General features: G+C 45.8%; 1 protein-coding gene across 1 annotated transcript; it reads right to left on the bottom strand.

Annotated features, from left to right (window-relative positions):
- Positions 1-1,342: 1,342 nt before the first annotated feature.
- On the bottom strand, positions 1,343-19,369 carry LOC144101872 (zinc carboxypeptidase-like). The gene is made up of 11 exons (XM_077635093.1): positions 19,198-19,369; positions 17,477-17,552; positions 14,710-14,846; positions 13,140-13,227; positions 12,516-12,614; positions 12,040-12,138; positions 10,933-11,043; positions 8,582-8,678; positions 7,567-7,769; positions 3,961-4,045; positions 1,343-1,728 (listed from the first exon to the last, which is right to left on the bottom strand). Exons 1-11 carry the CDS (start codon positions 19,299-19,301, stop codon positions 1,544-1,546), a joined length of 1,284 nt encoding a protein of 427 aa, XP_077491219.1. The 5' UTR covers positions 19,302-19,369; the 3' UTR covers positions 1,343-1,543.
- Positions 19,370-26,539: the final 7,170 nt, after the last annotated feature.

The raw sequence follows: 26,539 nt of genomic DNA, 5'->3' as shown, positions 1-26,539 counted from the left end.
ACCACCAACTAGCGCAGATTTCTGCTTTGACTGGTTAGATTTTTTCTTGCCGCCCTTCAGTTTTTGTGAAGAAAATTGGAATAAACTGAAAATTGAATTGAGAATTACGGCAAAAGGATTTTAGGAACACAAAAAATAGCTAATCACAAAAAACTATATTTTAACACAATACATAGACGTCAAATTTTGATATAAGTACGCAGCATTTGTTGAAAGTGTCGGGATGGACATCAGTAGCAATGTCAGACTGTAGATTATTCCTGTCAACCGTGGTTCAGGCTATAAACGACTTTGCGTAATAAGCAGAGTGACACACGACCTTTTTCTTTGTGAGGGTTGTCTCGGCGAGGCAGTATTACAGAAGGTGACGGAAAGAAATCGTTATGAAAATAATCGTAATGGTAAACTAAGAGAGAGCGCTAAGCGAGCGTGTTTTCAGCGTAGTGGCACGATTTTTTAAACATGTAACACTATATTACAGGGAATACCACTATGTAACACTTGAGTAACATATGTCAGAAGGCCGAAATGAATTCACAGCCCACCTTAGAGCCCGTTTTTCGCTAAGCCTTCTTCCATCCCTTTCATCATTGCACGCTGCATTTGTGCGCCCTTCGTGTTATCATGAAACATTCGAAATAGTTTTGTTGTATTCGTAAGCATATCGGCAAATTGTTTCAGCAACGATACATGCAGCCTATCGGTTGTGTAGGTGACCGCGCTTTGAATAAAGTCTATGGAGGAATTAAACCTTCAATAGCCTCATTTGCCGTCTTCCGACTCTGTATATTGTAGATCAAGCATAAAAAGAAAACCATGTGGTTAAAAAATTGGGAAAGGCTCATTAAACGCTAATACTGTTTAACTAGAGGGAAGAGATGTAAACAAGTATCACGAGTATGTGTACTCATTTGGAAATAAAGAGATAAACCTTACGACAACCAAATTAAACAAAGAGTTTCAGGAGTATCTGTGTTCATTTGGAAATTCAGAGATCAGCCATAGAAGAAACTCCGCCCAGGGGAAAAGAGTGCTAAAAGCGCAAGATTTTAGATGCACGAACTCATGCAGAGCATCGGTGCTGAGGCTATCGCCGTCACATTAGGGTATATTGGTATAATTACCACCCGGAATGTCTGGCATGCAACAATGCAGGGGCCTTTCGGACTCCATGGCTGCTTTCAGCCAGTTTTCAGTTTTGTCTTGCAAATTACAGAGGTTAGGAATTTCATGAAGAGAAAGCAAAACACCGTTCTTGCTGTAAGTTTTATTTGGTGAAGTTGATCTTGGTAAACTATTACGGAATTTACATTCGAGAAATGATTGGACTCAAATCCCGACATTTTCCTGGACACGTGGATACTTTATTGCACTCACAGTGTTCATGACGACCGCGTGTGCGGATCAAATTGTGACTATATGTTGGTTTATTAGAGCTGCTCTAACGTGATCTCCGGATCTTCAGATAATCACGATGGAGGGTGAGCAGCCCACCAAGAGGGTTTTGCGAAACGTCATGTGGCAAGGTTTAGCAGCTTCGTCTTTACGCGACGGCTGCCTTAAGGCCTTCCCACGCTTCCTCAACGGCCTTCAGGATTTCCCTCGGCGGCAGCATGAATCCCTTCTTCCAATCGGGCACTTGAGACGACGGTTCCAGCTCCATGGTGAATGCTTTCTTGATACCAGCATGGTCGTAGGCCCAATCCATGCTCGTCCCGCCTGCGTCATCTGAAACGTTCCAAAAACAAGAGTTAATATTTTGCCTTTCATATTCAATGGGGAGCAGTCAGCATTTCAACTGTGGTTGAAGATTGATTACCATATCAGTGTTCCTCAGTTCTGTTACCCCAATCTGCCAGCATCGTTATATTCCAGTTCCCGGGTTATACGCATCGTCGTCGTCATCATCATCATCATCATCATCATCATCATCATCATCATCCTGACTGCACCCACCGCAGGGCAAAGGGCTCTCCCATGTATACCCAATTAACCCTGCCATTTGCCAACTGCTCCCACCCTATCCCTGCAAACTTCCTAATCTCATCCGCCTGCCTAAATTTCAGTTGCAACCTGCTACGCTCGCCTTCTCTTGGAATCCACTCCTTTACTCTGAAAGACCAGCGGTTATCCTGCCTTCGCAGCACATGCCATGGCCAAGCCCATTTCTTCCTCTTGATTTCGACTAGGATGTCATTAACACGCGTTTGTTCCCTCCCCCACTCTGCCCGCTTCCGGTCTCTTAAAGTTACACCTATCATTTTTCTTTCCATGGCTCGCTGTGTTGTCCTTAACTTAAGCTGAACCCTTTTCGTGAGCAACCAGGTTTTTTCCACGTAGGGGAGTGTTGGTAAGATATAGCTGTTGTACACTTTTGTACACTTTTCTCTAGAGGGAACGCAACAAGTAAAATAAACTCCATTTCCCGGCAGAACATGAACCCGAATTTGAAGGCGAATGTCCTTGGTGTAACCGGGCTACCAGCTGTGTTTCGCTTTTCACAGCGCACAGAACGCGTAGAAAAGGGACGATGCGCGTGCTTAAAGGACGTTTAAAACCCGTGTGCACCGTAAGAATGTTTTTGTGTGCGCTCTGGCTTGGGGGTAAACAAAGAACAGACGCATCGCGTCTATCTAGAACGATTGCTCAGTGCCTGTAATTTATCTTTGCCCTAAATTGATTGTAGACCGTGTTGTTGCGAACTCCAGTGCAAGAATATGAGAAGAACAGCAGCGTACGTCTACGAGCCGCATATAAATTAAGCACACAGAGGTACGTGACGGGAGAGGATTATCATGTGTCCGAGCGTTGACTTGCTTGGACGTGCAGCAATGGCCGAGACTATTTAGTACCTTGCAGTACGGCGCCGTACGGGGTATGAGAGCATGACTAAACGACTCAGAGATAATGAAACTACCCCTTTCCTGATTGAGGTAAGCTGCGTTTTGAGAATTCAAAATAAAAAAAAAATTATGCCACCACCCACCGCCTGGAAGACGCTGAAGTAACGAGCGTAGCTGTTTGGTAGCGCAATCTATCGTCCATGCGATGTATTACCACGTGATTAGGCTGCTTTTCCGTACCTCACGGCGAGCAGGCGCCTACCGACTTGTGAGCTGCCGAGTGCTGGCGTCGCGGCCGCCATGTTAAGCCTAACCATAACTAAATATTAACCTAATTAGGCGGTATTGGTGTCCAACATGGTCTAATTTTCGATACCGTTACGAATATGCCATTAGTTAGATCATGACGTCATCGGTTGATTAATTGTAAGCAACTAAATTTAAGCCTAACCATAACTAAATATTAACTTCATTAGTTAACATTGGTGTCTAAAGTGTTCCACTCATCTAGAATATTCCAAAAATTATATAATTCGTTTTATGAAGATGTCATTAATTGAGTTATAAGCGATGAAACATAGTCACGTGACTAGGAAATTATGACGTCACAAATTGACCTTACCAATCAATCACCAATTCGATAAACTACTGACGTCGTCAGTCAATCACCAATTGGGGTGCTATATCGATGTACTATGGGGGCCGCATCTTGAAATACTCGGAAATGGAAAAGAATATTTCATACCGAAGGGAGGTCGTAGCAGACCCCAACAAATCGAGAAACGGGATTAATAAGAGCTAGGGCTCTTAAAAAGGAAACCGCCGTCACTGACAGTTCCGACGTTTAGTGGCTGGGTCTTATCCTCTCTTGTAGACACTGACGACTGCGGTAAACACTAAACCTTTTAAAAAAACACAGTGTTTTATCATCTGGAATGTGCGCTTCTGGCACTTATATTTAAGTACGTTTTAATTTGTGGTGTGCACGAAAGTTGTTTGACATCCCATTTGAGAAATGCAAATGCCATGATGGTCAGACCTAAACTAAAATGCAAAAAGATATTAAAAAAATGGACGGAAAAGAATTTTTACAGGAGGCGTGCAGGGGTGAACTTACATAAGACCGACGATGTAGATCCAAAGTCGAACTGCGTGCGCCGAACCTTTTTAATGGCTTCCGTCGCCTTCAGTGAGATGTTCGCCTGAAAAACGATCGTAGTTTTAGTTAGAATGCAAAGGAAATGTAAGAAAAAGTGATTTCATTGCTTACAGGCGACCTACTGTGCTTACATAGGCAAGATTAGTGCAGTCTTTAGACACAGTTCTTAATTCCAGCGATAGGAAATGCATTGAAACTGGTTTGGATGGTTTGGTTTATGGCTGTTTAACGTGCCAAAGCGAGTCAGGCTATCTGGGAGGCTGCAGTGAAGGGCTCCGGTAATTTCGACCACCTGGCGTTCTTTAACGTGCACTGACATCGTACAGTAGAGGGGCCTGTAGAATTTCGCCTCCATCAAAAATCGACCTCCCCGGTCGGGATAGAACACGCGTCTTACGGGTCAGCAGCTGAGCGCCTTGACCACTGAGCCACCGCGGCGACCGCATGGAAACAGTTAATGAATGCAATATAATGGCAGCCCATGTCATTGTGAACTTTGGTGATGCTTTTGACACGCGCAAGTGTAATAAATTGTAGTTATTATGCTACCAGTGTCATAGGGAGAAAAGAGGTATGGAAGTGGGTGGCAGATAGGCGGGCGGATGAGAGTAAAAAGTTTTCGTGCATACGGGGGGCGCAGCTGGCAAATGACCGGGTTAATTGAAGAGACATGGGAGAGGAATTTGCCCTGCAGTGGGCGTAGTAAGGCTGCTGCTGCTGCTGATGATGATGATGATGAAACTGAGTAAACGTGCTAAAGCATGTGTTTAGCCTGGTTGGCTGATGGTTTTGCTTTGCTGGGTCGTCGGCAGGTTTGGCGATGATATTAGTTCGATATTAGAATTAGTTGGTGAACAAGTTTCGAATCCTCCCACGTTCGAGCTTCAACCGCCTCCTTGGGGCTACGGTCACATTACTTCAAACAAGCCTGCTCGTCATAAGAAGTCAGAGTTCTCCTCTCCGCCGTGACCACCAGCTGCTTGTACGAAACATGATAGCTGAATCCTTTACACAGATATCGCCGTAACCTCATCGGGGGATGAACTGCTTTTATAAGCCCAACACACCCTCAACTCTACAGCCGCCAAACCTACTGCACCGGCACATCATCATCTCTGGCCTTCGAACTGCAAGCCTTACCTGCCGACCGCCTTTATAACCGGGTGCGCATACTTACTCAATAACAAGAAGCTCTCAAGCATCTAAAGAAAGTCCATGGTACCCTTCGGGTTTCCCAGGCCATACACGCTGCTTGTCAATCCTGCCCGATGCCTATACTCATCCACTGGGTTTAAGCCAGCACAGGTGTCCATAACATCGCAGCTTGAATGCTTTCTCGCTTAAGAGGCGTTCCACAAACTCCCCCTGCCTCTTTGCCACCGGATCCACTTGTGACGCCTTTAACATCTTCAGCCTCTCTCAGACAGCGTACACGTGCTCTCATTCCTCTGTGTACCTACCCCTTCCCCCCAACCTATCACGGGTGGAGGAGGTCTCTCTGAGGCGGCTGCGGGTCGAAATGGACGCCTGCAGTTCGCAACCAGTGGCAAAGTGCGAACATTCCTGCACCGAAAAATGCCCGCACTGCGAAGCACCCGCTTCCGACACCACTGTGCGCCACTTGCTGCGGACATGCCCAGGAACTTCGCTGGGGCGCGCTCCTGTTCTTCAAGAGGCAGGCTGGTCTTCCAATAATTTCACTTGTTGCTGATGAACAACATTTACGCGCGAAGGCTATGTTATTTTTTTACACATAATCGGGCTTCATGCTTTTTTGTAACATTTCATAACGTTCCTGGCTGGCAACACATTTTATGCCATGTGGCAACTTTAGTGTCGCAGATAAGTAAATAAATAATGAAGAAGACGATGTGCAATGCTCAGCGCGAGGAGTGTTGCAGTTTAACACGAGGCGTGACCTGCTGCAGCGATAGCACAGTGCTGTCGTGCAGTGGCCAGCGAAGATGATGTGTTTGCTGCGCCGCGGGTTGGAACGCCAGCCGCAGCATTATTTTATTCATTTATTCATGGTGCATCCAAGGTCGTCCTCAAGGTCGAGCTTCACACGAACCGGTGAGTCTCTTTGACGTCGTGGAGTAGTGCTTTCATTCTTAAACTCTAGAAAGCAGTAAGGGGCACATCAAAGCATGTATTGATAGGTTCTTGCCAAGCTTCTCTGTCCAATGAAAACCCTCGTGGATTGAAAGAGTGGTGAACAATTTGCCATCCGAAAATCATAAAAGGCCATCTTTATTATGAAAATAGAAGTAGCTTTCTCAACCTTACAAGAATCGTCACTACAACCTCTACTGAATAAATAATGCTGGTGGAGTGCAAAGACTCAATGAAGCCACCGTTTGGTAAGCTTCCTAAACGTCAAATACAAAGAATATCTAGTAACGTCGGGATGGGGAAAAATGGCGTTTGTAAAAAAAAAGAAGTCTTTTCGACGTGTGTGTCAGGGTGTGTGGGGAAGAGACAGGGGATACGAGACAGGGGAGAAATAATACTTTGCGAAGTGGTGCTGCTGCTGTTACAAACAATGGCGCAGTTCAGTTTTACACCTGTGCTCGGACCTTAGCCCGGCTTTCCTTTTCGGGAAACCTTTTTCCTTGGAGACCGCCATGTATGTACAGCTTCATTCCATCGCTCATGTCACGTCTAAATTGTCTGGCTAGAGTTATAAAGATACAGTGCCTTTAGTGCAATACGAGTGGCTGAGTGGCACTTTGAGAAAATGCTGATGTCCTTCGTCTGAAGCCTCTGGGAGTGAATCCTCCACACTCCACACGGGCCACCAGCCGGCCATCTCCAACCCATCTCTGCACCGCAGACGCGACACCCACCACAAACGAACCTACCTCCCTTCTGTACAAGGAGCTCATCCATTAGGAGCGCCCTCTTCTTTCAAGTGTAAAACCAAGGGCGAAATACAGGTGAAAGCCGTGGTGAGAAAGGCAGTCATGACCAACATTTTGGGATAAAAATTTTGAGTATTGGAAAATTGGAAGGTATACACTGTCATGGAAATATTGGAGGTAATAGTCCATTCTTCCGATGGGTAGCTAAATCTTTCTTCTTTAAGTTTTGAAAACGCATGCATGGAGCAGTTAAGACTGCCATAGAAAACCAACGAGGGAACGATTTTGACGATAGCAAAACGTTAATAGCAAAAAAATAAACGCAAGCCTGCCGGACGGGAGATCGGCGGATATATTCATTGTTACAGTGAAATCTTTATATATATGAAAAAATGCCTTTATACTTAAGGACAGTTAGGTATGTGCTCTGCAGAAGTACCACCCAACAGCCACCTCTTTGCTCAGCTGCTCAGCCAGCCACCCACCTCCCCTTCACCCTTCAATAGTGCTTCTCTCCAGCGACCGTAGCAACAATTATTTCGCGTATATGAGGCCTCGCTATTGAGAAAAACTTATGACAGGAAAAGCATAAAAGCAATCATCGAAGGCTAATAAAAATACTGGTGCATCTTTTTCGCAAGAAGTTTCCGACCATCTGGTCAATTTTTTCCCCCCGTAAAGCAGTTGTTAACAGACAACTCACCAGGACGTCGTTATTCTGAACTGGAGGCAGGCTGTGGGCGTTCGGGAACAGCCAGAGTAGGCCGAAGCTGTGCACCGAAAAGTAGAACTCAGTGCGGTCCTTGATGTCCATCACGGCGTCCCTGATGGCGCGGGTTTCGGGCTCCGAGAAGACGCTGTCGCCGCAGTACGTTTCTTTGCAGGGGTCGTCGGTGGCCGTTGTCTCTGCACGACACATGTGAGTGAGACGCCAAAGCTTGCGCCAGTTCTGCAGAATAGTAGTATACCAGTCTCCTTCAGACCCTGAAGAAGACTGGTCCCCAGTCGAAACGACACACTTTTATGTTTTCAAGCTTGTAGTCTACTTTATACACATACCGGTGCTTGAGCAAATACTTTCAAAAAAGTTTCGAAAAAAGGCTTATTTTCGGAACAAATATGTCTTTTGCAGCATTGTATTACCAGTGTTTGCGACACCTGAAAACCAGTGAATCGTATTATGTATTAAGATGGGTAACTAAATTTAATAATTAACTTTTTAAACCAGTAGAGTTACGCACCCTGCTGCAATTAGAGATTTCTAGCTGTTAGTTAGCAATAGCCATAATAGTTTTTATAATTTCGAAAGCGCAATTACCCTTAGCGGTATGGCTCGACAAAATTTGGCTTTTACGAATAGTGGCACGCACTGAAGGGGTTGCTTTGCCTGCATGCTTGTGAAAGCCCATGTATCTTCGCCCGATATATATATATATATATATATATATATATATATATATATATATATATATATATATATATATATATATATATATATATATATATATATATAAGACTGTTGCATGTAAGTTTATCACATCTCGCACTAGCAGGCAATAAGGAGATAAAAAAGAACGCGTTTCACGCGTGTCGTGTCTTTCTTAAGCTTTTGTTTATCAAATTACATAAACTTGATTTGTTAGGAGCTTTTCGAAGTCTGTTTTAGCAAGCGCCGCAATATGCACACTCCGGATAAAATAGAATGAAGCATTACTTACTGCAAAATTTGGCAGTCTCGAAGTTTCGGTTGCCGTCTGTCCCGATGCACTCGGTACTCAGCCGGCTCTTTGAACGTGTCTTCCTCCAAAGACGGTCCTGCAAATTGAAAATTATTCGCCTTTTTCGTGCTCTATATTAATTTTTTTTCTCTTGTGTGAACTGCGCTTCCTCCCCCAAACAAACAAACAAACAAACAAACAAACAAACAAACAGAAAGATAGAGCAGAATTTTGTAAATTTGTGCTGCCATGACACTGCATGTTTGTTAAACGACAATTATATAAAAGACATACCTGCAGTTTTCGATCACAAGAGGCCTGAAAACACTCCGTTCTCTGGTTTATTAGCACGTATAAAAATTTCTAGCGCTGTTGAAAAATACTTGATTCAGCGTGCATAGCGTCTGAAGATTTAAGCATTTTCACTGGAGCTCTGAGATATTTCGAAACCTTAGGAGAAAGCCGGTCGTTGAGTGGGATAGAAGAGGCGATATATCAGGGGCCGCTGTGAGCTGTATCTCGTTTTCTCCTAAGCTCCTGTGATCAGCGTCCTGTTATGTGTCCAGCGTTCAACGTACTCTTTCAAATATAGTTTTAGTCTCCTTTGATGTCCCTCTATATTGCTGAGCCCTGAAAAGCTTTGCTAGAAAATTTACGGTGGCGCAGATTTCCGTAAAATGATGTTAGACCCTACGTTTGCTGAGACAGCCTTCTTTTGTGCGAATAGCTCATTTTCTCTTGTGTTAGTAGGTACTACGTGTTTAAAATAAAAATTATCTTTCTTTTGTAGCGATAGCTACACTACGCCACCTCTTCGGCCCTTCAGCGTGGCACCACTTGAGTTCCGTGACGGCACCGTTGGTCACGTGGTTGGTCACGGGGGTTGATCACGTGGTGTGGAGCAGCTGCTGCTGCCGGCGGCGCGGCGCGTAACAGCTGCCGCAGTTGTGCGCATGCGCCGTGTCAAGTCTGGCGAAGATTAAGAAGGAACGCCCAGAGAAACGGAGCGGCGAATGACTGACTTTGCAATTCGACTGAGCTACTTCCACTAGGCCAGATGAAGCTATCGCGTCACTCCAGGTTTAACCAGAGCTATACCACAGCCATTTATTTAGAGGTGACCGCAAAGCCGGAGACGTCCTTTCCGTTGTCCTTGACATCAGGTACAATCTCATTCACGGTTTCTGGTTTTCTTCTAATATGGCAGGGGACTGGCCAAACCTACCTGCAAGAAGCAGACTTGAAAGTTTAGCTTTCACAATTCGCTTTCTTTAAACTTCCTCTAACGTTCCAATTTGTTGCAGGGTAGGTATCGCGAAAAATTCAGGTCAGGAATTATGGATTCTGCTTCCTGGTTCGCGCTTGTTGTTTTGTTCAGTTGGAAAACCTCTGCGTGGTACAGTTTTGCGGAGAGCCTCCTTAGTCGAGGCTTCATCGGTCTGTGCAGGATACCCCCTATTTTCTCGTGTCTATTATTTAGCGAAAGGCCCATGTCGCAATTCTCCTTAGAAGATATTTTGAAAATTTTGTGTTAACACAAGTGTATTTAATCAGCCAAACATATTAGATACCTTTCACAAGCTCTGTGAAAGATAAAACGTCAGAGAGCGAAAGTGTTCTAAACTCGACATCGAATTCTATGTTACTTGCTTCGAACTGGCCTGTTGTACACTGAATTTTGAACTGCAGCGAAGTTATTGAGGTTAAAGAAAATTGTAGGCTTGTTTCATAAAGCAGTTAAGTCCGCAGAAATTAAGAGAACAGAGGCCGATACGTCATTTTCCTGAGTTCGGGCGACTCCACTGTGTCATCAAGCCCTGGCGAAGTCTGATTCATTTTTTAGGAGCCTCTGCTTTCTTCCGCTTACATAATGCCGCAGGTGCTCGCGCGCTCTGAGGAAGCCAGTCGCGGAACTGGAGCTGGAGTCTCTAGAGCCTCGCCGTTGCTAAGAGCATCGAGTCCAGATGACTTCTGGAACCAAGTTATCTTGATTGCACTATTTGGCCTACATCCGTATTTATCCACCATCCTGTCCATGTCGCCCTGGATGTCCAAGCCCGATTTAAAGTCCATTGTTTTTCAGAGTGCAAGTGCCACCTCATGACTCTAGATCTGCACTTTGATACGAACGTACACTGAAGCGCGACCTTGCGGACTTAATAAGAGACACAAAGTGCTAGTAAGCACGCTCTCATCTTGAATGTGTTTGTTCCTTTTAGTCGAATTTCAGATACCACGGGCACTAGCCCACTTAGTTCACGAAAGAACCCTGTCTCCTTTGTTTTCCACGTAACTCGCAGATGGCCGGCGTGGCCGAGTGGTCTTCCGTACCTGCACGGGTGGTTACTCACCGTGGTATGCGAGTACACGTAGCCGTCGGGGTTGACGACCGGGTGGATGCGCCACTCGTACTTCTCCACAAGACCACGCACCACCTTGTCATCCTCGTAGTTCGTGGCCAGCTGTTCAAGGAAAAGCAGGAAACGTTGACAGAGTTTTTCACTTAAATAGACACGATCGGATTTACAGTACAAGGATGCTAAAAAGGTAGAAATATCAATGAGGCACTTGCTCAGAAGCGCCTCTCTAAACGGTGGATTTTCTTGTCGCGAACAACAACGCTAGGAATTTGGGTAATTATGAGAGTTTCAGTTTAAACTCGCCGCAGCCAGTTTTTTTCCGAGGTGTTATAATCTTAGTCAACTGTAAGGAAACACCACACTCTGTATTACTGAAAACAAAGGTAACTGAGAGGGAGACGCGCACGGGGAAGTGTTAGAGGGACCTTCTTCGGCAGAAATATCTCTTCCTGCGTTATCTTTTTGGAAACGAAGCCCCGGGGAAAAAAAAGGAAACTTTAACTCAAACCAGCGGGAAAGGAAAATTGTTTCCAGTGCGACCAGGGGCAATCCAGAAACGCTTCAAGCATTCAGTAGCACGGGTCATACTTAGTTTCTGTAGCCCTGCAAAGAGATTCGTCCCACGTGATCATATCTCTGTCATGCGCGCATGGCGGACTGAAATCAATCGCGTTAGTGAGTAGAAACATCACAGTGAGGTCTCTTTAGTTCTAGAGCAATTTAACGGACTTTGACGTCTTCACGTCTTCTAGATGATAGCTTGCCTCGTCGTGTGGCCAAACTTGCGGGCGCGGATGTTCAGAGAGTGAAATTACTAGTTTTCGAAAGTGAGCCTCCTGAGTTCAAACTCACAGTCAGGCAAAGCAGAGATATGTGATTTAGATATCTACAGGCAGAAATGTACTTATGTGACTGCGTGATGCCATTCAGTTTTGAAAGAATCCCGCTCCGAGATAGTTCAATTGCTCCCCTAAGAACTGTTTTTCGCTAATCGTGATGGACGATACGTAAAGAAAGTTTCCGGTGTGAATTAGCACAGATATCAATATACTATCTGCTTATTTCTGCAGTTTCTTCATCAGTTGCTATTGTCCTTGCCTGGTCGATGAAGTAGAGACAGGCGGAGTGAGCGATCCATTCCCTGGCGTGGATTCCGCACTCCACGAACACGATGGGCAAGTTATCCTTCGCCTTGATCTGCTGGGGTACAGAAAGAAGGATCATCGTAATGCATTTAATTGACCTTACTTAAGGTAACATTTTAAGCCTAACAAAAAAATTCTTAGGCTGGCATTTAGGCGGGTATACTGGCTTTGCACAAAGTGAAGCGCCTAATGTTAAATGGGAAAGTAATGGACGTCTGTGGCTGTAACACGCCGCATTTCTTGGCTCAGGCGCCATGAAAACCCTGGTGATTAGTTTTCAGTTTCGATTAGGAATACAACGTGCATCGTACGGGGCAGCACAAAGGAAGAAAATTTCTAACTAATTTCAAATAAGTATTCTATGGAATACCCTCAAATCTAGGAGGAATCTCAAGCAAAGCCTGAAGCCTGGTAACTCGTGTAACTTACGTGAACACCGATGAGATCCCGTCCTTCGTACGACCTGCCGATGGACGTGAACGTCACGTGGTCGAAGCTCTTTGCGTAGTCCTTCAAGGCGTCGTTCAGCTGTGAAGGATGGTGGACATGTTTTTATAAATGGCCAAACGTACCCATGGAAGACACCGGTCGTTTGAGGTACAATTGAATTGAGCTGGAAGCTGCCTGGCTGCTGATGGCACGAAATAATAATTGTTTTAACCAACACAAAGAAGAGACCGCTATTGATATAAATATACAAAAACTAAATGTTAGAGTTGGGTCTGATGTAATTCCACGTGCTGGAAAAATAGAAATAACCCACTAACAAGGTGTAACAGCTTTCGTGCAAAGTGCTGGACCCACACTAGTCACATAGGATGTAAATTATATTATGGGGCTAGATATGGTGCGTAAAGCAAAAGCTTCCCAGAAGTAACACAAATAATGAATATTCTTTGTTTGTTCCCTTTACGCAACCTTTAAGAGAGGGTTGTATTGAAGTGTGGCATTTTGTTTTCGTCACCAGAAAATTTGTTAACTACATCACAAAGGCTAATAGAAAATCATTAACTCGTGAAAAAAAGGAAACGACCCGGCGGGCCTCCAATGTACCTCTTCAAATGTCAGGTATCTGTCAAAGCGTGACTTCTCAGTAGAATAGGTGGTGAAGCGAATCTCTCTGCGCTCATTGTCGATTAGCCTGAAACGGAGGAGCATTATTAATACATGCATCGAACGGGAGTCTGTGTTGTAAGAATCCTGCGGATGTACGCAATCATTTCAATGAGCGCGTGTGTGCGTCCTTTGGTAGTTGCGGTTCTAGGCTTGGTCATTGTAAATCACAGCCAATATTCCATCCTCATTAGGTTGCTTTATCAACAGCGTCAGAATCACCTTCGTCAATGTCATCTGTATCAATAACAGTCAACGCGGCATTGAAGAAGCAAATTAAACAAGTTAAAAGAGAATTTAAGTATTGATCTTTTTTGAAACCGTGCGTTGAATGGAGGAGCTTTTGAATAAGGGCATGAGTTCTTTGGTCGGTAACACAGAGCGGATAGAAAAGTTTCTCTATTGGCTACATAAAGCTATGTTTTATTAAGCGCACATACAATAGTGGAACAGGCAGCATAAAGTCGTTACCTTAAAATTATGTGCCGCCAGTAAATGTGACATATCTCTGTTACTCTCGCAAGCCATTGCCGGAGCGGATTGCTCTTGGTTTTGCTTCTTGTACTTGATCCTAGCATCTTTATTTGGCGCATTTGTTTTGCATCTATCCGAGCCTGTTATTATCTAATAGGTGCAGTACCTGTTTACACAGTCCTGGCAAAGTTGAGATATGCAGCGAAACAAGGGAAAGGCTGCTTTTAGTGGTTGGCTTCTGCTGAACATTTTTCTTGAATGAAACAGCGAAAAAGCTGGCTCTTTCCTTAGCTCTAACAGTATTACTGCCGGAGCAGTTGCTCATAATATCTGCATCCACTGTCGTAATTAGCAGACATCTTTTGCCATCTGAGTGACAAGTACGTCTATCTAGAAACCAAAAGATTGGCAAGTGTCGAGAGTTTTCACATCAGTTAGTGACACTGTCTATATCTTTTTGGTGAAAGCTCTAATTCCTGGCGTATCCCGTGTGATAAAGTGAGTTTATAAAAAGTGTGAACTATTTGTTTTGTGTTTGCGGATGCATATCGAAGCAACGTAAATGTTCTAACCTTGAATAAGGAACAGGTCTGCGGTTAGGTAACTAGCTGCAAAACCTAGGTCAAACGGTTATGCAGCCTAAAATTTATTTCTCTTACTTCGGCATTGCCCGATGATGAAACAGTATTCAATATGTAGCATGCGCTTGTGTATTTCTGCCAAGTTTCATTACTCTTGGCCACCCAAAAGATATCATTCATCAGTAATTTTAAATACGCGCTAATTAAATATTCTTAAATCGATGTGCCACGTTTCACTGTTTTGCACATACTTAAAGAAATAGTTACACAGACCTGCTTGTTCTTGGAATTTATTTTAATATTTTCTTTCCTGCTCTCTCAGGCTTAGAATTTGGTGTGATACGTTCGGTTTAACACCTTCGGAAAAAGTGCGCTATTTATGTAGAGCTATTGAAATCCATAAAAATAATGCAACAGATTTTTTATTGGGGCGGGAATAACATAGAGTGACTCACTCTTGCACGTCCGAGCAGGTCGTGGTGACGGACATTCCGGAGCTCGATGCGCTTGCCACGAATTCATCGGCGACTTCGGGTCGCAGTCTGAGCAGTGCAGGCGCTCCGAAGCGGTTAGGCTCCTGCCACACATCGACCTGCGTGAAACAAGTTAAACATGGCCACCTGATGATGATCCACAGCTTTCATCCCAGTGGTCTGTCATCTTCAGTTGTACATGTCCAACATTCTCGGACAAAAGTTTTGTACATAGGAAACGTTAAAACACTCTTATGGAAGTATTGAACGTCATAGGTTATTCTTCTGATATGTGGCAAAATCTTTCTTTTAAATTCTTTCCACCTGTCGGATCGAAAAGTTAAGTCTGCCACAGAAAACAAATAGGGAACGCTTTTGACGATAGCAAAAACATTAATAGAAACAAAAGCCGCCGCGGTGGCTGAGTGGTTATGGCGCTCGACTGCTGGCCCGAAAGACGCGGGTTCGATCCCGGCCGCGGCGGTCGAATTTCGATGGAGGCGAAATTCTAGAGTCCCGTGTACTGTGCAATGTCAGTGCACGTTAAAGAACCCCAGGTGGTGGAAATTTCTGGAGCCCTTCACTACGGCGTCCCTCATAGCCTGAGTCGCTTTGGGACGTTAAACCCTATAAACCAAACCAACCATTAATAGAAACAAAAAATACAAGACTGCCGACAGGCGATCTGCGGATATATTCATTATTAAATTGAAATCTTACATCGTGTGAAGAAACTGCGTTCATAAATGCCGCTCAAAAATGCTTCTGCCCAGGATTGGGGGGAATGAGTGTTTACCTCATATAAAGGCCTCACTGCTTTCAGGACTGTGCATCAATTTACAGCGCATCGTCTACACCATTATTTCCTACAATTTCACTAAGCACTCAAGTCATGTGAGTTTGGCTCCCTGCCTTCGACAGACACGAAACGTTGGGGCGTTTGCGGGTTTCGCTGCGATAATAATCAGAAAAAAATAACACGTTGTTTGGTTCAATTAAAAGCACACATCTGTAAAAGCCTTGAAACGTTACGAGAAAGCATTTGACGTGGTCGAAGCCTCAGAAGTCATGCAGGCATCGTAAAGTAGGAGTATATATAGAAGAGCTTTATGTAAAAATACTGCAAGATATCTATAACAGCTGCTCGACCATAAGAATGCTTTATAAAGGCAGGAATAAAGCTCCAATATTGAGGTTGTCAGGCAGGAACACTACATCTCGCCAACGCTATTCACCGCATGCTTACAGCAGGTATTCTGGGGCCTGGGTTAGGAACAGTTGGGGATAAGAGTTAACGGAAAATACTTGAATAATCTGCGATTTGCTCATCACATTGCCTTGCTCAGTCACTCAGGGGGTAAATTCAAGGCACGATGAATGACTTAAGCAGAGGCATGATCAATGACTTAGGTCGAGCAGAACGGTGGATCTAAATATTAGTATGCAAAACTAAGAAGTAATGCTCAATAGTCACGGAAGATAAGAGCAGTTCACAGTTGTTAGCGAGGTGCTGGAAGTGATCGGAGAACACCTATACCCAGTGCAGGGAGTTACCGCAGATCCAGATCACGAAAGTGATATAACCATACAAGAATAAGAATGGTGCGGATCGCATTTGGCAGGTTCGCTCAGATTATGAATGACAGTTTACCAATATCCCTTAAGAGAAAAAGATACAACAGCTGTATCCTACAGGTACCTACCTATTGGGCGGAGACGTATAGAGGATAACGAAAAGGGTTCAACTTAAGGACAATGCAGTGAGCCATGGAAAGGAAAATGATAGGTGGGACGGTAAGAGACCGGAAGCGGGCAGAGTGGGTGAGGGAACAAACGTGTGTTAATGACATCATAGCCGAAATCAAGAGGAAGAGATGGGCTTGGGCAGGGCACGTAATGCGAAGGCAGGATAACCGCGAGTCCTTAAGGGTAACGGAGTGGATTCCAAGAGGAGGCAAGCGTATCAGGGGGCGGCAGAATGTTAAGTGGAAGAGATTAAGACGCTCATGGGGATAAGGTGGCGCGACTGTCGAAATACAGGGTTAACTGTCGGAGGATAGGGCTAGGCCTGCGCCTTGCAGTTGTCGCAGTCTGGATGGTGGTGATGATGATGATGATGATGATGAAAGTCAGGCGTGTACAGACATCTGTCTGATTTCACCGCTTACAATCATTCCGCTCTCCTGCCGCCGCTATTGCACTTTGATTCGCAGTCCTTCCTGCTCCGGCGGAAGTGCTGACAGCTCTGCCAGTATATAGGTATAAAAAAGCGTTGGGTGGGAGGCAGGCGGACGCGATGAATTAAAGGAACGTCGTTCGCAGTTGAAGAATTTAAGCAAACCGTGGAATGCTTTCTGATCAGGAGTAGTAAAATCATTTACGGACCATTCCCAGCGTGTGCCGGATTGGTTGATTTTTTGCTTTTTTAGACAGTAATTACTAAATGCTTACAATAAATTTTCTGCCACCGAAGCGCATCCTAGTAAGAAACTTTCATGTACTTCCTCGATTGCAGGAGGAGGGAATACTTTAACGTCGTACATAATTGAAAGGCAGCTGTACGGTTTATATTCGGTTTTGTGAAGAGCATTTCTTTCTCTTGCATGCGTAGTGAGAGTGGCAGTGAAGGAAAGAAAGCGAAAGAAAAAAGCTGACGCTCCCAGCCATTGATCCGATCTCGATGACGTCACCGTGCCATTGTTCATCGCACAAGCCAATACGGTGGCACTGTACCCTTTATCTCACTCACCTTGAAGCGGTCCTGCAAGTGCGATAACAGGCTAACATGAGCCGCTGTTGTGGGAGCTACAGAGACGAGTCGGTGCCTGCGATCAACGAAAGAGCAGAATTCAGTTAACGTTTTGCACTGCAGGGGATGCGGCTTAGCAGCTGGAAGTGAATGAGCGTTGTTATCGAACTTAATCTTCGATGAATCTCAACTAGGGTGACGACTAGGCGAGTTGGTACTGATTCATCTTAAAACCAGCCTGAAGGCAAAACACAGGAGAAGAGATAAGCGCAGAAAAAGGCTGGCACATACAGAGGATAGCCTTGTTGTGTAGGGATCTCTTCTCCTGTGTTACGTCTTCCGGCTGGTTTTAAGATTAACCTGCTATGTCTGCGCACTTCTCACCATTATGCGCTGAAGGACAATGAAGAAGAACTAGTAAATGGGAGATACAATCGCTTCTATGTAGCGTGCTGACATCAACTTCTTAAGAAACACAGACGTTCGATACAGACAGCCGTATAGAGATGGGAGCAATCGACGAAAGAATTGGTCAATAAATAGTACGCTCTTTGAGATGATCATTAAACGTTAAGGTTAATGAGCATCGTGTGAAACCAAAGGAATGTTTTGCGAGTTTTTCGTTTACTTCCCTTATGCCGAAAAACAAGCGACGTCGAGTCCACTGGCATGAAACATCCAGGGTTTCTGAACCTCTGTGTTCTCGATGTATTATTGATCGTTAAAACCTCGCTGCAAATTTTTTTGCTTGTTGTTCAAAGCACGAAATCTTGAACGGCTCTCACATCAACTTTGCCGTGGAGTGGATGGCCTGGCATCATGTGCATTTTACTTATTCGAGGTCACTGTTTCGTTTAATTATTGAGGAACTAAAAAACCTTTAACGCTCTTTATGCCCGACGTGGCTCTATCTTCGGGGCAATTCAAAACATTCTTTATAAAATTGCTATTCAAGAACGCAGGCACTGACAGGGCGCATTCTTTGGATCATTGTTCTAAGCTCTACACATAGTAACGACGCTGTTTTGGAAGAGCTTTCTACGCTTAAAATGGCTGTTGTGGTGTTGAATGTTTCCGCAAGAAGAAACACAGCACTAATAGAATAGACGCGGATGCGATATCAACGGAGATTTTATTTCGAGGGAGAAAAATTTGGATACATTATAAAAAATAACTCTGAAAGAGCGCTTTCTTCGTTCAAGCTGCCTGTGCATTATTTAACGAAACATTAAAGAATATTAGAACTTACTTTGTTAAAAGCATAATCAAAACTCCATATTGTTTTCTCTAGAAAAATTGCCTGGAACTTATGACTTATGAAAAGGTATGAAAAATTGCATAAAACTCCAATTTGAACCCAAACTTGAAGTCACAGAATTGCGTCACAATGTTATCTCAAAAATGCCAAAATAAATCAATAACCAGAAACGAAGGGCTCTAAGTATATGCAGTCCTGTTCTGAAGAATGAAGGCATTTTCAAGTGAAACCAATCCCACCAGCGTGCTTCAGAGTTTCCTAACGTTAAAGCGTTCAAGAAAGTTTATATATCATCAAAGTAGAGTATGTGTTGAGTCCTGCTGGATCCTGAACTTTAAGCGGAATTTAATACCATAGCAACTGGTTTCCCCTTCTGGCACAGCTTGATGAAAAATTGCAATAGCGGCCGACGGCGTATCATTACTTCGCACAAAAATATTCATAAAATTTGGCCAGAACTTACCCCGTGTAGTCGACAGGTGCCGTTCTATTTGATGCTGGTAGCGCCTTTGCCCAGGTTACCGCGACCATAAGGGCCGCAGCAATGCATAGCTTTGCGTGCGCCATGTCAACGTGTGATGCTTTTTCCTTCCAGGACTTCGCGATTCCTCTGCGGCGCTGGCCAGTGCATTTATGAGAGGCTCAAGGGCTTTTTGTAGCCCCCATCAAGCGCCTTATCTGACCAACGCTCCTTGAAAAAATGGTACGATCAGCTCTCTTTTCGGCATTTTCAGGTGTTGCTCTACTCACGGGCAATCACGCTATCGGTTTGCACATGCTACGTATGCATTGCAATACGTTGAACTTAAAGTGATTGTCTGTGTAACTCAATTGTGTCCAGTACTCCGTCCCTTCCAACTTCCGACGACCTCTCGCCTTGTCTTCCTGTAGTCGGCAGGGGCGAAAGGGGAGGCCACAGCCCGAGTAACGAACTCCACTATCGTGCATTGTTGGCGTACAGCAGGTGTGTTCGTGAACGTGCAACACCTTTACCCCGCGAGCAATAACACCCTAATCTCACATTTCGCCGATGTCTTTCGATGCGAAACGTATGTTTGTCACCTTGATGTCGCTCAGGAAGAGCAACCTTGGTGTCGCAAGCGCCACTGGTGGCAGCACCTGCCATCGCAGGGCAGTGGCGCATTGCTTAACCGCTGAACCACTGCTCCAGGAATGGTGTGATGATTTTCAGCGCTCGGTGAATTCAAAGTAGAGAGTGACCAATTGCGGATATACGGACATTAACCCATCAATGTTCAGACGTCATGCGTTTAAGGAGGACCATAGGTCTGATTTCGTCGATGTATGACTGAAGCATGGGTGACCTTGAAAACCGAACCTCGGAACGGAAGCTGAGTGAAAACCGAAGTGCTAGCCAGGCTAAAATGTCCGCCACCTTTCAGTTCTGAATCAGCCTGAGGAGAACATCGCCGCGAAACAAGGGCGAAGACAACAGCGAAACTGAAGCCGAACTACATACCAAACTTCTTCGCCCGAGATGTACGCGGGAGAAACGAAAAATTTGGGATGTACTAAATCGCCGATTAAAGGGTATGACCTAACAGAATTCATAGCAACAATTCTAGACAAAAGCATTTTGAGCGGTAAGCAGTTTATGAAGGCAATATTTTCATCTCGAGTAGGATTCCAGTATAACAATCAATATACCCGCTGACCACCCGACGGCAGTCTTGTATTTTTTTTGTTGCTGCGGTTAACGTTTTTGCTACCGTCAAAAGCATTCTTCATTTGTTTCCTATGATAGTCTTAACTGCTGGATGTGGTCGATGGAAGCACGTTCAAAGGAAGATATTGTTAAACATCAGAAGGTTGGACCATTGACTTCAATATTTTCAGTGTAGTATCTTGCAATTTTTCAATATTGCCCCGAATCTTTGTAGTGTTTGTTCATTCTTCAAAGCTGCCGGCACGCTACTTTATCGCTTTGTGTGCGTTGCAAGACGCGACCAGATTTATCTCATTTGACCGCATCCAGACGAAGCCGATTTTACGTTGTTTCCGAATATTATAGTAACTCTGCACGCTGAATCTAGTCGGCTTTAAATTGAGCACGGAGGGGAGCGGCGGACATTCTTTTCGACGACCGTCGAGTACGCTTGTTGCTACGCCACCGCCGAGGATTCAGTCCACTGTGGGCGCAAGTGAGCTTAAATAAACAATTTTTTAGACGCCATCATTGATCTCTTTCTGCTTTCCGGATTGCGGTCACCCCGTCGTGACATCTGGTGCAGGTGCGGGATAGATGTGCTTCTTTGTTATGTTGTTCAAGCGGCGGTAATGAATGTAGAATTGAAGTCCGCCGACTGTCTTTCTCACTAGAACAACGGGTGCCGCCCATGGGCTCTTTGAAGGATGGATGATGTCGTCGCGAAACATTTCTTCCACTTAACTTGGTCCCGGATGGGTTGTCGTTCTCGCAGCGACACACGGTAGGGGCTTTGACGCAGAGGTCGCGTGTGCTGGTCGGTTATAATGCGATGTTTAGCAATTGGCCTTTGTCGGACCTTCGGCGATGACCAAAAACGCTAGCTCTAGCTTGAAGCAGATCGCGGATCTGGTCTTTTCAGTTCCGTGGCAGGGCGGGGTTGATGTCGAAAGTGGTCGAGTTCTCTTGGTCAGGCGAATATTCTGTAGAGGGGTCGGAGATGGCGAAGGAATCTCGTACGTCGGATATTTCGTCGAAGAAAGCAATCGTCGTTCCTCTGTTAATGTGCCGGTATTCTTGGCTGAAGTTAGTCAGCAATACTTCAGCCTGGCCATTACGGAAATGTGCGATGTCTCTTGCGATGCTGATTCATATGTCTAGAAGCAATTGCGTGCTGCCCTAGCTGATAGCTTCAGTGTTATTGGCTTTCGTGGCGCCTAGGGTCAGGATGACACTTGAACGGGGTGGGACGCTCACTCCTTCCAGGACAGTCAGGACAATGTGATCAGGCCAAAGCGTAATCAGCTTGGATCACAGGTCGATCACCGCCTGATGCTCATTAAGAATATTCATGCCCAAAATCTCTTCGCGAGAACATTGCCGGAGCGCAACGCAGGTCGCAGGATAGGTGCCTTTAAAGTCACTCGTACTGTGCATCGTCTTGATGGCATAATGAGGCGGCCCCCTGTGGTGCGAATTTGTGGGCCATCCCAAGCGGTCGTGACTATCCTCAGATGCGCAGTGAATGTTTCATTCACCACCGAGTAGTCGGCTCCTGTGTCGACTAGAGCGGTGAATTTCCTACCGTCCATAAACACTTCCAAGTCGGATGTCCTGGCTCTTGCGTCTCACGTCCTCCTCGGCTTCGGGTCACGACTTCGTAGGGTATGGGAATCGTGTGCTGGGCGTGTCGTCGAATCTTGTCTCGGTGGCGGCGTCGTTTTGAAGGCGATTCGCGTCGTGGTCGAGGTTGTCATTATATTCGGCGTCGGCGTGACGGGGGCAGCGTCTTCGTGAGGCATGGTCGTTGGTGGATCTTCGGTGTTTCGCTCGTGAGGAACCTCACCTACAGAGGTTGCTGTCTTTAGTTTCCCCTACGTGGGCTGGGAGACCTTCCTCGTGGTCGAGGTTGTCATTGTATGCTGCGTCGGCGTGTCGGGGGCAGCGTCTACGTGCGGCATGGTCGTTGGTGGATCTTCGGTGTTTCTCTCTTGAGGAACCTCACCTCCAGAGGTTGCTCTGTTTAGTTTTCCCTACGTGGGCTGGGAGAGCTTCCTCGTACCACGGCGGCGTAGGTGCGACGTGGCGACGTAAAGCGCGAGGGTGACGGCGATGGTGAGCGCGAAAGGCGGTTCGGCGCCTACTCCTCTCGACGCAGGTACTCGACGATTTCTTGCGGACGTTGGCCAAAGCGTGGTCATAGTGCGTCAAAGGCATATTTACGAAGACCGATACTTCGGTCCGATAACAAAATGAACGGCTTGTTATCGGAAGCCCTCCACGCGCCGCATTTCTTGGGGCCTGAGCATAGCTCGTAGGCTGGGCGACGTTGTGAACAGTGGCTCATCTCGGAGTGTACTTAGGGGGTCGTCGTTGGGGATGCGGAGTGCGTAATGCAGCGGTGTAGGTCATGGCCTGAGGTTCTGTGACCGCCGGGGTGCGAAGTGCCTGTTGCACTTGTTCCCGCACCACAACCATGAGAGTCGCTGCTATTGGCAGTGAGGAGGATGGCAGCGGTCATTCTAGCTTCTTGCGGAGGATTTAGCGGGAAACTTCCCGGAAGTATTCGCTGGTGGTGATCAGCGTGTCGGGACGAATTGCAGAAACATAAGCAGTGTGGTTGTACTGCCAGTGTCCGGACGTCGAGGGTCTACGCGATGGTTCAGGCTTCTCCACGAGGTGTAAATAAATTGTGACTGCATTCCGGAGAGCAGAAACCGCAGTGCAGAAGGCCACCCAGATGACGCCTTTTAGGCTCGTCCATATCATGGAGGCCACGACCACGCTAGAAGCCTGGCTGCCCAATGTTGCAGAAGAAGAAAACGTCGACGTCGCCGCCTGCCTTCATCGCACGGAAGCCCGAAGACTTGCCCGATTACGGATCGAAGACCTGCAGCGGACGTACGACAGATGCTGTAACTTGCGAGGACGCAACGTGGAATACAAGCTAGGAGTGTGAGTCGGGGTTTGGACGCCCATTCGCCGCCGCTAATTGAGAGCAAAGCTTTTGCGCCGCTATTTCTGCCCATGCAAGCCGTCCCTGACGAAATGACTGCTTCCCAGCGACGCCGCGTACGACCAGAAGTGGTCCATGTCGTCCGTCGTAAGCCCTATTATGCGCGCTAAAAATTAAGGCCGCTGTGTTTCCATACTCAGTGTTTATTTTGCCCAATCTGTTTTGTTTCTAGTCGCCCAATGAATTAAAACATCGGTTCAATGCTTCTTCCGGAGGGGAGCAATGGCGTGTTCATTGTTGTGTTTGTTCGTCCTTCACAGCTGCCGGCAAGCCGCTTTATCACTTTGTTTGCAATGCAAGACCCCACCAGAATTATCCCGATTGATCACATCGAGGCGCAGCCAATTCTATCTCGTTCCAGAATGTACTAGTAACTTTGCACTCTTTTTCTAGAAAGTTCGCTATCAGCTTTAAATTGAGCACGGCTGACAGCGGCGGATATTCTGTTCATCGCCCGCCGAGCACACTTGTTGCTACGCCCCCGCCGAGTGATTCAGTTCTTTGTGGACGCAAGTTGGCCCAAATAACTGATTTTGTTTAGACGTCATTCTCGCAGTATTTCTGCTTTCCGAATTGCAGTCACCACTTCATGACAATATTCAAAATTTTTGTCCGAGGATGCTGGACATGATAGGTCTCTTGAGCTTGATAGAGCTCTCTATGCATATCACTTCGCGTACGCGACGCTGTCGGACAAAATATTAACGAGCTCCTTTCGACAAGTTTGAACGAACAGCACTTAAATGCTTGGTAATAGCTTGCCTGACTTGCGGAGCAAGGGTCGCAGGTTCAGTTACTACCCAGTTGCCGAAATTTATTTTTCAGCCCAATTATTTTTTTTTTTACATCCTGACATGTCATAATTACGTTTGAGGCACGTTGTGACCTTATAACCGCTATTTATCTGATGTTTTAGACGCTTTTAAATAGAACAGCTCCAAGTGTGACGTCAAGACCTTCCGAGCAATCTTGATTTCCTGGACACGTGAAATACGACGGCGGGTTCCCAGCCGTCTAACCCTCGTTCGTTAAAAGACTGACTTCCTCATCACAGTGCCCCGATGAGGATTCCAAGTAGAGCCTGCTTAAGCAGAAAAGCATAACTTGCCGCCTCGCCACATGACTGGGGTAGCGCTGGGCAGTGTATCAAGCTACGTGTTGTAAACTGGCACACAGCGTTTGCTAGGCACTTAAATGGCCGTCATACTTCATCCGTTTATTGTGTGCTTTCAAATGGCATGTAGCCCACCGCGGTGGCACAGGTGTTATGGCGCTCGGCTGCTGACCTGAAAGACTGAGATGAAAATGGCTTAAAAGTTATATCACACGACAGTTTTCACTAGGCTTAATCGTTTGGTTTGGTTCATGAGGTTTGACTTCCCAAAGCAACTCAGGGACTCCCAGGGATTCCCAACTCAGGGCTTCCCAAAGCAATGCTGGACGCTGTAGGGAAGGGTTCTGACAATTTCGACCATCTGGTGCTCTTTACCGTGCGCTGACATCGCACAGTACACGAGACTCCAGCATTTCGCCTCCATCGAAATGCGACCACCGCGGCCGAGATCGAACCCCCGTCTTTCGGGTCGGCAGCTGAGCAGCTTAGCCGCTGAGCCACCGCCACGGCCACTACCCTTAATGAGCGCCATGTTTTTAGCATGTACCGGTCTATGAAACTGACAGCGCTTTGGCGGGGTTCAAGAAATGAAGTTTTGAATCCACTTTTCCGATCCAATTACTTGTACTTGTACTCACCCTCCGCTTGACTTCACTAATCAGGAGACCTCCTTTCACCCGCTGACCTCCGCTCTTGATCAACCCCCTCCTTTGCAGAAAGTACACCTAGCACCCCTCCACTGGCCACAGAATATTGATTTCGGACTTTTGGTAAAGGTCCATGCCGACTAAACAGCGCAAAAAACTGACGGGTAAGGAAAAGGGTGGAATAAGTACGGGCGCTGACTCTCAGCGGTGGCTTTATTCGCAAAACCTGCCATTTACAAAGGAACATTAAAAATCCGGACGGTATCTTGAGGGGTGAAAAAACATTGAAACTATACACAGATGCATGTGATGCTTAAAGGTTGTCAAAAAAACGGGATCTCTTTATAAAACATGCTGATGGTTTACTAACGAAATTTTGCTTTTTCTTGGCGATGTGAAGAGCTCAACCATTTCCCGTGTGGAGTGGTCGTTGTACGTGCACGGTATCAGTGTGTGTCGTAACAAAGCAATGTACTGTTTCGTCATCATTACTTCCGAACCTTTACAATGAGTCACCCGAGATACAAGCCTTTGCGGGTAGATACCTTTTTTCTATGGTTTTGCAACCGCTTGTTCAGTGATTGCCCATTCTGGCCGAAAGTAGGTGTTTCGCAAGGGAGGGAAAAGATGAACACGACTTCTGTGCTACAGGCAACAAAATCATTGCTATGCGCTACGCCTAGGAACCATTTATCTTTTGTATTTTGGGGGAAATCATGAACTTTGTAGGGACTGAACCAATTACACCTACATTGTTCCTACTTGCTACGTTCTTCAGCCCGTGGGAGACCCGGTCAAGCAAGGCAGGACTGCAACTCTATTCTTTTCAAGCCGTGCACCATTCGTGTTGAAGGCTCTGTCACTTTACAGCTTTCTGTAGCCGAGAGAAAATCCGGGTTATTATATGGTCTTCTTACGCGGAATTCCAAATCCAGATAGCCACATTCGAAAACTATCACTAAGGACATGGTAGGGAGACTTGTCCAATGCCCTTCGCGGGCACAAATTACAATGTAGTTTTAGTTTAGAGTGACCTGAATCTGAATTGACAGGTGCTTCGTCTATCTCGGGTTATATATCCACACGATGACCAGGCTAGTGCAAAGCTCGTACGCTTTGTAGCACACGGGGTTGCACAATGGCAGTGGGCAACGAATCCTGCACCTCCCGCATGCAAGGCGGATGCTCAGGGTTCAAAGTCCTGCGAAGCAGTAGAAGCTAGATGAACAACCAATGCTGGTAAATAGGATTTGTCGCGCCACATCATGTGACTGGCGACCAAAATTTATTTGCCAATGCAATGCTGGCCGGTCATGGGACGATCATGGCCGCACAGATACACGAAAGCTCAGGTCTAGATTA

This window comes from Amblyomma americanum, chromosome 8 (assembly GCF_052857255.1).
Source record: "Amblyomma americanum isolate KBUSLIRL-KWMA chromosome 8, ASM5285725v1, whole genome shotgun sequence".
Classification (NCBI taxonomy): Eukaryota; Metazoa; Arthropoda; class Arachnida; order Ixodida; family Ixodidae; genus Amblyomma; species Amblyomma americanum.
Note: the sequence above shows the minus strand (reverse complement) of the source record. Positions and strands in the feature narration are given on the sequence as shown.

Excerpts from the sequence above, each read along its gene's own strand:
- LOC144101872 (XM_077635093.1), bottom strand. The coding sequence starts at position 19,301 with ATGGCGCACGCAAAGCTATGCATTGCTGCGGCCCTTATGGTCGCGGTA. Across the intron at positions 13,228-14,709 it reads ACCTGCTCGGACGTGCAAGA|GCTAATCGACAATGAGCGCA; the intron begins GTGAGTCACTCT and ends CCTCCGTTTCAG. Across the intron at positions 4,046-7,566 it reads TTCAGAATAACGACGTCCTG|GCGAACATCTCACTGAAGGC; the intron begins GTGAGTTGTCTG and ends ATCGTTTTTCAG.